Source organism: Notamacropus eugenii, chromosome 5, assembly GCF_028372415.1.
Source record: "Notamacropus eugenii isolate mMacEug1 chromosome 5, mMacEug1.pri_v2, whole genome shotgun sequence".
NCBI classification, from domain to species: domain Eukaryota; kingdom Metazoa; phylum Chordata; class Mammalia; order Diprotodontia; family Macropodidae; genus Notamacropus; species Notamacropus eugenii.
The window spans coordinates 11,058,160-11,072,120 of NC_092876.1; the positions used below are offsets into that span (position 1 = coordinate 11,058,160).

The following is a 13,961-nucleotide window of genomic DNA, read 5'->3' on the forward strand; positions in this document are numbered from 1 at the left end:
TTCCAGGATTTTTCCTGGGTCAGTATTTTTTGGATTGTTCAATGTCAGTAAAGGAAAGTGGGAGTGACTTATTGCTTAGTAAACCATTTTGATTCCTGGAAGTCCCCGAGTTCTGTTAATCATTGTTGTGGGGCCCTGGACCATCTGATGTGCTTGCTGATCAGTGTTTTTCTATCTCTTTTTTCTGCACTATGCCTCATATCGAATCATGAGGCTCTTAGTCACCCATGAATTGGGATCTCACGTTACTCATTCCCCAGGTCTTGTCCTCTGAGGTCACTGAAACTTGGAATTTTGCCAGAAAACTTCTGAGCTATACGTGGCCTGGGCTCTACTTTCCATGAAGGATGAAGGTAGCTTTGCATTGTTCATTCCATGTTTCCTGACTTGTCTGGAAGTCATTATTTCATGGCTGGGAAAGGCCTGGTGTGGCAGGGGATGACACAGGAGGAACTGGGATGGGCACTGGTCAAAGGAAGGACTGTCAAGGCAATGCAGTCCTTGTAGTTTGAAAATCCAGGAAAACAAACTTAATTTACTACAGAAACTGGTAAGAGAATAAAAAGAAGGCAGACTAAGGCAACCAATTCAGACAGGCAAGTTATACCACCAAAGACCAAACTCTTTGATAGCCAGGGCCTCCTGATACTCAGTGGAATGGTTCCCTGCAATTTTCTTGATAAAGATTGCCTGGGGTGTTTCTACACATATCCCAATTGTACTTCTAACAAATGTGGAGCTGAATGCTGCTGTGACAGAAAATGGCTTTATGAGCAGACTGAAATATAAGGAGGGGAGAATATTCATAATAAGCATGCTGGGTAATCTGAAGCATTTGAGTGAGCTGCTCTATTTCCTTATATCTCTGAAATTCTGCTGCATACTCAGGACTCAAGCATGATAAACAGGTGACAAAAGATTCGAAAAAATGTCATTGTATGTGAATGTTTTGTACCAGGTGTTTGAAAATTCATTGTTCTATGTAGATTTTAGGTGGACTTTAAGCCTTAAGTGCATTGTGGATAAGTAAGCAAGCTGAGTAGTTGGGAACTGTGCTTGACTGTACAAGGAGAAATGAACTTTTACTTTTAATATTATTAAAATGGAACAAATTTAAATAGTGGCACAAAGTCTTTTAACACATTTATTTGGAAAATGATCAGAAGAACCCTCAGTATCCCTGCTTGTAGATTTAGCTTTGAAGAATCTGCCATCCAAAGGACTCTAAACTTGAAGAATTCACTAAGAACTGTACATGCTGCTAGTTTCTGGAATGGTAATTTGCAAGGCTGTTGAGGTTTAGTAGATTTTTAAACAATCTACAAGTCCACTTCCTGTCCTTTCTTGGAAGTGAGAATGCTATGGAACCTACAGGTCCTTCTTATGTCACTGCTACGCTTTGCAGGGGACCTGACTAGGAATAAAAGCAAAGGCTAAAACTGCACAAATGCTAATTTCCATTCTGTATGGATTGTGATAAAGAGGTCAGTGTTAACATGCTAAAAAGTTGAATTGAAATTAGAAATGTAAGTATCCAGATTTTGTGTTTTCAGTTACCTATTTTGATGTGACTAGCTTGATTGCACTTTTGCATAATTGATTAAGTTGTATTATCTTTTGTAGTTTTATTTGATTTTCTACAAATCTAGCATCTGTTAATTATTAGCTGTGCTTGCAATGAATATCACACTGGTAGAACCTATTATTAGAGAATCTAGTTGTAATCCCCAAGTCCTTGATGAGACTTTGAGTATTAGGGCCCCACAGCCCATAGTAGTTTTGCTGCGTTGATTGAAGACCTGTTCAATTTCGTTGGAAAAATTCTTGTTAGCGATTGTGTTTAGATGTCTTTGCTTCTTTATTATTCTATTGAGCATTTTGTTTATATAAGTAATTTAGGTATTATTCAGATAGGTATTATAACTTATCAGTAGTACATTAAATATTAAAATATCTTAATGCCATGTACTACATTCATCAGGAGGGAGGTGTTGAGTTCTGCCTAGTTGAAAGCTTCAGAAAACTTGCCATTTCATTGTGGAGACAAAGTGATGAGAGCTATAGTGATTCACAGAAAAGGGAATTATTTTGGAGGGTAAACTTGTTGCCAGGATGATCTAATTCAAAATTGACTTAAACTTTGGAATCTAATTGTGTTCATTATCTCATTCATGTGTGTACTCCATAGTGTATGGATTCTACTCACTCTCTCATGCACTTCTTATGGTCTATCTTCCACATAGCTCCTAAGCTCTATGCCATTAACACACAGGGAAGAAAGAGATAGTATGATAGCTGTGTGTGTACTTAGTTACCACTACTTCTCGATATGTGAAACATTTTCTTGGGCCCAACACTGAGCCTTTGCACCTTTGTCGCTGTTTTACAAATATTTTTCCTTTCTAAAAAGATAAAGTAGCAATGTTCCAGCTGAATTTTAGCCATAGCATGACATTTTGATTTTGTCTAAATTTTCAAGGCTTTGCAAATAAATTTAATGATCTAGAAAATCAGAATACCACTGTGTGAACCAATACTACTTGATCAGTTAGGTTTTTCACTTTTACTTTGCTAAGGTCATTGTGTTCTGTTGTAAAGTTTGTGTGTAATATATTCGTTTTTTGCTAACACTTACTGGAATTACAAGAAAATAAACCAGACTTCTCACCCAAAAAAAGCCCCAGAAATAATGCTAACAGCTACTGAAATTATAAGAATATATAACCCCCCAAAACAGATAGAGGCATTGTACACTGAGATCCCAAATCCAGGTGACTTAAACAGGTCACACTGGCAAGTTGTATCTGAATAGGCATTAACATTTCTTTGGTAATTACAACATAGTTCCTACAAAATAATTACATTTCTCAAACACATAGCAACATCATTCTTTGGGGGTGCATTTTGGGGAGTGAGCAACCAGCTTCTCCTTCCTTAATTCAAAACGAAATGTCCAAATAAAGTCCACTTAGTGGTGCGTCCTTCCCACACTGCCCTTGCAGGCCCTCTCAGGTGTAGGCCCTAATGAGCCAAGTCCCATTCTTTTTTTTTTTTTTTTTTTATTAATTTTTTTATTTTTTTTTAATGTTTAACAATCACTGCCATACAATTGCGATTTTATCCCTCCCCACCCACCCCCCACTACCTCCCTCCCTCCCCACGACTGCATACAATTCTGTATAGATTCTACATATACTTTCCTATTGAGTATATTTTCACTATCGTCATGCTATGTAGTCAGACTAAGATAAATGAAAGAATCCGTATAACAAATCAGAACATGAAACACAAACAGATACACATACACAAACATGATCTGCTACATTATGTGAGTGACTTCCATATTTCTCTCTCTGAGTGTGGAAGGCTTTTTGCCTTGAGGTCCACCATTGGGATTTTTTTTTTTTTTTCAGAAGTTCTTGTGTTATTACAAAAATCTAAGTCTACCAGAAAAAACTCTCACACACTGTGGTTGTTGCTGTGCATAAAGTTCTCCTGGTTCTGCTCCTTTCACTCAGCATCAGGTCATATAAGTCCTTCCAGGCCTCTCTGAAGTCTTCTTGTTCATCATTTCTTATGGCACAATAGTACTCCATTACATTCATATACCATAATTTATTCAGCCATTCCCCAATTGATGGACATCCCCTTGACTTCCAGTTTTTGGCAACTACATAGAGTGCTGCTATAAATATTTTTGTACATGTGGGACCCTTTCCCATTTTTATGATCTCTTGGGGATATAGTCCTAGTAGCGATATTGCTGGGTCAAAGGGTATGCACATTTTTGTAGCCCTTTGGGCATAGTTCCAAATTGCTCTCCAGAATGGTTGGATGCGCTCACAGCTCCACCAACAATGAATTAGTGTTCCAACTCTCCCACATCCTCTCCAGCATTTATCATTTTCTTGTTCTGTCATGTTTGCCAATCTTATAGGTGTGATGTGGTACCTCAGAGTTGTTTTGATTTGCATCTCTCTAACCAATAGTGATTTAGAGCATTTTTTCATATGATTATAGATAGCTTTAATTTCTTCCTCTGAAAATTGCCTGTTCATATCCTTTGACCATTTATCAATTGGGGAATGACTTGTATGATTATACATTTGGGTCAGTTCTCTATATATTCTAGAAATGAGGCCTTTATCCCCGAGCTTAGCTGTAAAAATTTTTTCCCAATTTACTACATCCCTCCGGATTTTGGTTGCATTGGGTTTGGTTGTGCAAAAACTTCTCAGTTTAATGTACTCAAAGTTATCCATTTTGCATTTCATAATGCATTCTATCTCTTCTTTAGTAAAGAATTCTTCCCTTCTCCATAGATCTGATAAATACACTATTCCTTGCTTCTCCAGTTTATTCATGGTATCAATCTTTATACCTAAATCATGTACCCATTTGGACTTTATTCTTGTGTACGGTGTCAGGTATGGGTCTATGCCTAATTTCCGCCACACTGTTATCCAGTTTTCCCAGCAATTTTTGTCAAACAATGAGTTCTTATCCCAGAAGCTGGGGTCCTTGGGTTTATCAAACAGAAGGTTGCTATATTCCTTGCCTACTGCATCTTGAGTGCCAAGTCTATTCCACTTGTCTACCTCTCTGTTTCTTAGCCAATACCAAGTGGTTTTGATAATTGCTGCTTTATAGTACAGTTTAAGGTCTGGTAGTGCTAGGCCACCTTCCCAAGCATTTCTTTTCATTAGTCCCTTTGATATTCTGGACCTTTTGTTTTTCCAAATGAATTTTGATATTATTTTATCCAGCTCTAGAAAGTAATTGTCTGATAGTTTAATTGGTATGGCACTAAATAAGTATATTAATTTGGGTAGAATTGTCATTTTTATTATATTAGCACGGCCTACCCATGAGCAACTAATGTTTTTCCACTTACTTAAATCTGAGTTTATTTGTGCAAAAAGTGTCTTGTAATTGTGTTCATATAGTCCCTGGGTTTGTTTTGGCAGGTAGACTCCTAAGTATTTTATACTGTCTACCCTAACTTTAAATGGGATTTCTCTTTCTATCTCTTGCTGTTGAACTTTGTTGCTAATATATAGGAATGCAGAGGATTTGTGTGGGTTTATTTTGTACCCTGCAACTTTGCCAAAGTTGTTTATTAATTCAAGTAATTTTTTACTTGAATCTCTGGGATTCTCTAGGTAAATCATCATATCATCTGCAAAGAGTGATAACTTAGTTTCTTCTTTGGCTATTCTAATTCCTTGAATATCTTTATCTTGTCTAATTGCTACAGCTAACATTTCTAGTACCATATTGAATAATAGTGGTGATAATGGACAACCTTGTTTCACCCCTGATCTTATTGGGAATGCATCTAGCTTATCCCCATTGCATATAATGCTTGCTGAAGGTTTTAGATAGATACTGCTTATTATTTTATGGAAAGTTCCCTTTATTCCTACGTTCTCCAATGTTTTTAGTAGGAATGGATGTTGTATTTTGTCAAAAGCTTTTTCTGCATCTATTGAGATAATCATGTGGTTTTTGTTAGCTTTGTTGTTGATGTGGTCGATAATGCTAATAGTTTTCCTAATATTGAACCAGCCCTGTAGTCCTGGTATGAATCCTACCTGATCATAATGTATTAATCTCGTGATTAGATGCTGTATTTGTTTTGCTAAAATCTTATTTAAAATTTTTGCATCTATATTCATTAGGGAAATTGGTCTATGATTTTCTTTCTCTGTTTTGTCTCTTCCTGGTTTGGGTATCAAAACCATATTTGTATCATAGAAAGAATTTGGGAGGACTCCTTCTTCCCCAATTTTCAAGAATAGTGTATGTAGTATTGGAATTAACTGTTCTTTAAATGTTTGATAGAATTCACTTGTGAATCCATCTGGCCCTGGAGATTTTTTCCTAGGGAGTTCATTGATGGCTTGTTCAATTTCTTTTTCTGAGATGGGGTTGTTTAAGTATTCAACTTCCTCTTCTGTTAATCTGGGCAATTTGTATTTTTTAAAATATTCATCCATCTCGTTTAGATTATCGAATTTGTGGGCATAAAGTTGGGCAAAGTAGTTTCTAATTATTGTTTTAATTTCCTCCTCATTGGAGGTGAGTTCACCCCTTTCATTTTTAATGTTAGTAATTTGGTTTTCTTCTTTCTTTTTTTTGATCAGATTAACCAAAGGTTTATCAATTTTATTAGTTTTTTCATAAAACCAACTATTGGTTTTATTTATTAATTCAATAGTTTTCTTTATTTCAATTTTATTAATCTCTCCTTTGGTTTTCAGTATTTCTAATTTGGTATTTACTTGGGGATTTTCAATTTGCTCTTTTTCTAGCTTTTTCAACTGCAAGCCTAAGTCATTGATCTCCTCTTTCTCTATTTTATTTATGTAAGCATTCAGAGATATAAAACTTCCCCTAATAACTGCTTTTGCAGTGTCCCATAAGTTTTGGTACGTTGTCTCACTATTGTCATTCTCTTGAATGAAGTTGTTGATTGTTTCTATGATTTCTTCTTTAACCCAATCCTTCTTTAGAATTAGATTATTTAGTTTCCAATTGATTTTTGGTTTCTCTTTCCATGGCCTTTTATTACATGTAATTTTTAATGCATTATGATCTGAAAAGGATGCATTGATTATCTCTACCTTTCTGCACTGGATTGTGAGATTTTTATGTCCTAGTACATGGTCAATTTTTGTAAATGTTCCATGTACCGCTGAGAAAAAGGTATATTCCTTTCTATTCCCATTTAATTTTCTCCAAAGATCTATCATATCTACCTTATCCAGAGTTTTATTTACCTCCTTAACCTCTTTCTTGTTTATTTTAAGGTTGGATTTATCTAGTTCAGAGAGGGGGAGGTTGAGGTCCCCCACTAGTATAGTTTTGCTATCAATTTCTTCCTTCAACTCCCCCAACCTCTCCTCTAAGAATCTGGATGCTATACCACTTGGAGCATACATGTTTAGTAATGATATTGCTTCATTGTCTATGGTGCCTTTTAGTAGGATATAGTTTCCATCCTTATCCCTTTTGATTAGATCTATTTCTGCTTTTGCTTTGTCTGAGATTAGGATTGCTACTCCTGCCTTTCTTACATGAGCTGAAGCACAATATATTCTGCTCCATCCTTTGACCTTTATCCTATGTGTATCCCCCCGTTTCAAATGTGTTTCTTGTAAGCAGCATATTGTTGGATTATGGCTTTTAATCCATTCTGCTATCCGTCTCCGTTTTATGGGAGAGTTCATCCCATTCACATTCACAGTTATGATTACAATCTGTGTATTTTCCTCCACCCTCTTTCCCACCATTTATGCTTTTAACTCTCCCGTATCCCTTCCCCTCCTCAATAGTATTCACTTTTCTCCCCCTCCTCCTGCAGCCTTTCCCTCCTTCTTTTAGCCCCCCTCCCTTTTGGTCCCCTTTACTCTTATTGCTTCTTTCCTCCCTTTTAGCCACCCTCCCCTTTCTTCCCCCTTCCCCTCCTACTACCTATATAGCTAGTTAGGATTATCTGCTTAAGGTTATTGTTCCCTCCTTTGAACAAATCAGATGAGAGTACCTCTCAAACAATGCTCATCTCCCTCCCCTCCTTCCCTCTACTATGGTTTTGTACTTCTTCCTGTGATATAATTTGCCATTTTCTGCTTCCCCCTTTCCACACCTCCTATTACATTCCCTTCTCATACTTAAATCATATTTTTGACATGACATCATTTACTTTATGCCCGTTCCCTCTACATATATCCCTTTTATCATAATAGCTGCACAGTTCTCAAGATTAACAGGTATCATCTTCCCTTACAGGGAGGTAAACAGATTGCCCTAATTGAGTTGCAAGTTTTTGTTTTTGTTTTTTCCCCTCTGTTTACCTTTTTATGATTCTCTGGAGACCTGCATTTGAAGATCAAATTGTCTATTGAGTTCTGGTGTTTTGGTCAGGAAGCTCTGGAAATCCCTTATTTCGTTGAATGACTTTCTCCTTGCCTGAAATGTTATGCTGAACTTTGCTGGGTAGTTGATCCTCGGTTGGAGTCCCAACTCCTTTGCCTTACGGAATATTGGGTTCCAATTCTTTCGATCTTTTAATGTAGAAGCTGCAAGGTCCTGTGTGATCCTGACTGTGTGACCTTGATATTTAAATTGTTTCTTTCTGGCTGCTTGTAGTATTTTCTCCTTCACTTGATAGCTCTGGAATTTGGCAACTATATTTCTTGGGGTTTTGAGTTTGGGATCCCTTTCCGGTGGGGAACGGTGGATTCTTTCGATGACTATTTTGCCCTCTGAGTCTAGTACTTCTGGGCAGTTTTCCTTGATGATTTCCTGGAAGATATTGTCCAGACTCTTTTCTTCATCATGGGTTTCTGGCAGGCCAATAATTCTTAGATTTTCTCTCCTGGATCTATTTTCCAGGTCAGTTGTTTTTCCAATTAAATATTTTAGATTTTCTTCCATCTTTTCATTCTTTAGATTTTGTTTGACTGACTCTTGTTGCCTCATTGAGTCATTAGTTTCTACTTGCCCAATTCTAATCTTGATCGTATTGTTTTCTTCAGTTAGCTTTCGCATCTCCTTTTCCATCTGGCCAATTTTTCCCTTTAAGGAGCTATTTTCTCCATTTAATTTTTGTACTTCTTTTTCCATTCGACCAATTTTCCCAGTTAGGTTTTGGGTTTCCTTTTCCATCTGATCAATTTTCCCTATTAGGTTTTGAGTTTCCTTTTCCGTTTGATTGACTCTTCCTTTTAGGGAATTATTCTCTCCAGTTAATTTTTGAACTTCCTTTTCCATTTCTTCAATTTTCTTTTTCAGATTGATGTTCTCATCAGTGAATTCTTTTTTTATGGTTTTAAAATCATTGGCCAGTTTTTCTTTTATATCCTTCTTCAGACGTTCCAGGTAATCTAGTTGTGCTTGCGAGAAATTCATAGTCCCATCTGAGGTTTCAGATGGAAGTACAGTCTCAGCTCTGACCTCTTTGGTGTTTGTGTTTTGGTCCTTATCCCCATAGAAAGATTCTATGGTTTTTTCACTTTTCGTCTGCTTTTTCCGATTCATGATGTTGGCTGAGTGTTGTAGCTTTTGGTTCTTTCAGTCAGAAGATACAGATCTTTTAAGTTGAGTTGATGTTTGTCTAGGCTAAAAGCAGGCTTTTTTTTTTGTTGTTGTTGTTGTTTTCCAGATCAACCCTGGGTTTAGCTTGATAGGTGTGTGGGAGGTGTGGTCTGGTCTCAGGCTATCTCCTCAGCTGGCCTGAGGCAAAGGCAAGGTCCAGGGGGATGGTGATCCCAGCTTCCCTATTGTCTTCCCTTTTCCCCTGGAGGGCTGGGGCACGCCTAGAGGCTAATGCGTGTTCCCGCCCCTCCTGGGGCTCGTCTCCCGGGCTGAGGCTTGCTTGGGTCTCAGTGCGAATTTTTCTCTGCCCTGGGTCGTCTGTCCCTCCAGACAGCCTCCACCACGGTAGGAAGAATCCCCCTTTGCCACCTCTCCAGCCTCTGGTGTTACGAGACCACTCGCCCCTTTCTGCTGCTCCCACTGATCCAGGATCAATCTGGGGAAGAATTTTATGGTTCCCTCACGGTCATCGGGGGGGGAGGGGAGAGCACTTACTGATCACTCCGGCATCCCAGCTTCTGGATGTTCAAGTAGTGACCCACTGAAGTCCCGTCTTTAGGCTGAAGATTTCAAAGGCTGTTGCGCTGATATCGTTGGCTCGGCCTGGCTTATCTCCTGCTCCACTGGTCTCGCCCACCACTCTCGGGCCCCTCGGGTCGCCTCCGCCCTGCTGCGCTGACCGCGCTGCGCTGTGCGCCGGGGTCTTACCCCCGCGGAACAGATCCCTCCCGTGGACCTTCCAGTCCAGCCTGGGCTCCGAATCTGTCAAAGTCCATCTCCCACTGGATTCTACACCTCCAAAGTCTGGTCAGACTCTCCCCCCAGAAATATCCAAAGGAGTTTTTCCAGGAGCTTAGGTGAGTCGTTGCTTTCACTCCGCCATCTTGGCTCCGCCCCGCCAAGTCCCATTCTTAACAATCCTCCAGAGCCCTCTTCAAATTCATCAGGGGAAGCTGGGCAACAAAGCCCCTTATGATGCCCTTTCTCACTGAAGAGCTTCCCATTTTTAATCATTCGTTATGTCTCTATGGTTGATTTTTCCTACCAGTTTCCACTTATCTTTATTCTGACCCCCTTAAAACCTACTGATTCTAACTTTTGCTAGATATTGGACTAAGCTCATGCTCCCTCTCCTCACTCACAAACTTTAAACAGAAATGGTCACTTATCCCCTTTGTTTTCATTATTTCCTCCACAGCAAACTATTCCTTTTAGTGCAAATTAAATGCAGAAGAGTGGGCCACCTTATTCATTCCTCTACATTTTCAAAGATGAAGTTATCTCTGTAAAAACTAAAGGAAGTTTTGCAACTTGGAATGTTTATTTATCAATCTATTTACCTAAACTTGTCCATCCCTTTCTTGGAAAATTTTCAAGGCACTCAGTTCATGGTCCTTTTGTTGCTCTTACAATCTCAGTTTGGGGTCAGCAAGATCCAATATAATAAGATGTCACACTTTCTGTTGTGTGTATCTCATACTGGCTGGGTGAAGGCAGTGCATTTCCAAAGGTTGTCTGAGACAGGACCACCCTTAACAGGGAGTTTAGGACAAGAGTCCCAGCAGGTTGGATTCAGGAGTGACTGTAAAGAAGAATATACAGGAACTTCAAATCATATACTACAAAAGACATGTCTTCAAAGTACGTAAATTTTGAGGGAATCAAATTCCCCTCAGTTTACAATGTAGAGTGGCTCAAATTTTGTCGGGATGAGTTTGTGGTGAAGAACGATGATGTCATTGTAGTGACCTACCCCAAATCAGGTAAGAAACAAGGACGGGTCGAAGGGGAGGTGTTTGGGGAGAAAATCCCATAATGGTTGTCCTGCAGGGTTTTGGTTTCTTCTTTTTACTATTGAATATATTTTTAGTTTTTAACATTCACTTCCACAAAATTTTGAGTTCCAAATTCTTCTCCCCGTCTTTTGCCTCTCTTCTCCCCAAGATGGTGTGTATTCTGGTTATCCCTTTCTTCAGTTTTCTCTCTCTTCTATCACCCCTCCCTTCTCTTTTTCTGCAGGACAAGACACAGTTCTATACCGTGTTGCACATATACCTTTTTTGTCCCATTTGCATGTAAAAACTATTTTTAACATTCAGTTTTCAGACTTTAGGGTCCACATTCTCTCCCTTCCTCCCTTTTCTTCCACCTTCGTTGAGAAGGCAGGAAAGGTGATATAGGATATACATATCCAGTCATGCAAAACATGTCCAAAAGAGTCATGGTGTGAAAGACTCACTATATTTTCCTTCATCTTATCCTGCTCCCTATTTATTCTATTCTGTCTTTTGACCCTGCTCCTCCTGAAAAGGGTATGCTTGTGATTATTCCCTCTTCCTATTTGTCTACCATTCTATTTCCCTCCCTTTCTAATCCTCCTCCATCCTACTTTCATAGAGTGTAAGAAAGATTTTCATACCCAATTGTGTGTGTATGCTGTTACCTCCTTAAGGCAAATCTTATGAGAACAGGGTTCACTCATTTACTCTTACCTGTTCCTTCTACCCCTCCACTGTTGAAGCTTTTTCTTGCCTCTTTTATGTGAGGAAATTTACCCTACTGAACCTCTCCCTTTTTCTTTCACCCATTACGTTCCCCTCTCTCACGTTTTAATTTATATCATGTATACATATCATCCTTCATAACCAAGTCATCCTGTGCCCTCTGTATACATATGTCTGTATATGTATTTATTTATATATATAACATACACACACATATATCTACATACACACATATGTATGTATGTATATATGTACAGGGACCTTCACTGCTCTAATTCTATCTTACAAGTTTGTCCTGTGTTTTGATCCACTATAATTATGGGATATTGGAAGTTCTCCACATTTCTTTTTCTTTCCTGCATTATTATGTTCCATTTCTCATCCTCTTTCAGAACCTTATTCAGATGCTAAGAACATGAACTATCTCCTCCAAAAGTCCTTTGTTTGTATTTGTTGTTGTAGCTATCTATTCAATTTTCACTTGTGTCCAATATTTTATGACCCCAGAGATACTGGAGGAGTTTGTCATCTCCTTTTCCATCTCATTTAGAGGAAAGTGAGGCAAACAGGGTTAGGTGAATTGCCCAGGGTAACACTGCAACAAAATGTCTGTGACCAGATTAGAACTCAGGAAAAGTACTGTTCCTGACTCCAGGCCCAGCCCTTTACCCTCTGCACCACTTAGCTAGCCATGTTTGTTTTAACTCTCAATACCCTTTGACAGTTTAAAAGTCTGGAGAGACACTTCTTTCTTCTCCTTATACAGTCTCCCTTTCTCTCCCTATACCTTTACGTGGGTTGGATGTTGTACTTTGTTCTCATACAAGACCAAAGTCCCACCACCATGCTGGAGTCAATTTTCAGTGTTTCTGACTATGACTGAATAGACCAACACAAGCTCAGAATACTCTACCACAGGTCAGGTACCAATAGACCATGTGAACATTTGGGGTGCATACTATAAATTTATGCATCCTCCCTTTCTTTTGAGCTCTTTCAATTCTGGTTGGGTCATAGAGAACAGTATCTTCTCAGATGTGGGTATGCCATGCTGAGGAATCCTGTACCAGTGTCCACTACATCACTTGGAATTTATTCCAAAGTTCTTAAGAGAGACCTTGAGAGTGTCCTTGTATCACTTCTTCTGACCACCATGTGAACACTTCACCTGTGTGAATTCTCTATCAAATATTCTTTTTGGCAATTGTACATTTTGCATTGAAACAACATGACCAGCAGAGTTTGAATGCTTAGGAATGGAGTTCCAGAACACATCTCAATGTCTGGCAGCTTCCCCTGTCATGTGATCTTCAGAATCTTCCCAAAACCAATCAAAGGGAAACAATTCACTTTCCTGACATAGCACTAGCATACTGTCCAGCTTTCACAGGCATACACTATTTGTCTTCAGTGGTCAATTTTTCCTGAAATAACAATTTTTAAGGCAGATGTCAATAAATTTACAAAAAGGAGAAAGACATTCAATTTAGCATGGCCATCTTCCTGGTACCTGGTGGGGAGGACAGTTTTGGTGAAACCTGGGAAAGTTGTGTGGCCAGACGCAGAGTGGAATGAGCAGGAGCAGGAGAATAATTCATACGATATTAAAGCATGGTAACATTGTACAACATTGGGAGACTTCAGAACAACGTTGAATGCAGTGACCACCATGATCCAAGGGAATCAATTACAGACTTGGCTAGCAACCTCTGTTCAGGAGTCATGGACTCAGGAAGAAGAAGGAGATGTCCATTTGGGAGCCAGAACTGTGTGGGAATTCGTTTAATGTGATTACGTATACATCTTGTAAAGGGTTTGTTTTTCTTTCTTTAAGTTAGAGGTGTGTGGAAGAAAAAACCAATGCTCACTAACTTGAAAAATCATATCTAAATTAACTGGTGAATTTCATTGGAAAAAATCTTCCATCTCTTCAGAAAAATCCCATTTTTCCTCTTCAATACAGTTCTTCCCCTTCTTTTATTCAGAATTAAATTCATGGACACCTTCTTCATTTCTTGTATTTCCTTTGAAGCATTTTACTACATGGGATTATTCTTATGTCTCTTCCCTTAGAATACTTTGAAGTCTGCTATGTCAAAATCTAGGAGTTTTGTCCAACTGTGCCTTGATTTCTCTTTCCCATAGATGAAAAAATCCTCTTGGTTAGAATAGTCACTGCTTTCCTCCAAAGATTCTCGTAATGTCTACCAAAACAACTACTTTTTCCCAGTTAGTGAGAGCTGGGTCCAGGATAGAGTTTCTCCCCATTGTTTCTTCTATCTTTACAAGGATAAAATTGTCAAAAAGTAATTTAGTAAGTTATTCCCTTCTCTGCTCTTCTTAGAAAGACACCGAAAG

At 38.7% G+C, this 13,961-nt stretch overlaps 1 protein-coding gene across 2 annotated transcripts in view; it reads left to right on the top strand.

Moving 5' to 3' along the window:
- The first annotated feature begins 201 nt into the window (after positions 1-201).
- The window catches only part of LOC140503327 (sulfotransferase 2A1-like), a 32,233-nt gene continuing 18,473 nt past the window's right edge, over positions 202-13,961 (top strand). Inside the window, exon 1 of one of the 2 annotated variants that reach the window (XM_072607213.1) lies at positions 202-353. In XM_072607213.1, the coding sequence (XP_072463314.1) occupies positions 341-353 (13 nt within the window). In that variant the 5' untranslated portion in view covers positions 202-340. Of the gene's footprint in view, positions 354-10,536; positions 10,863-13,961 lie in introns of those variants that run through there. The other variant, XM_072607212.1, reaches the window with a different exon arrangement.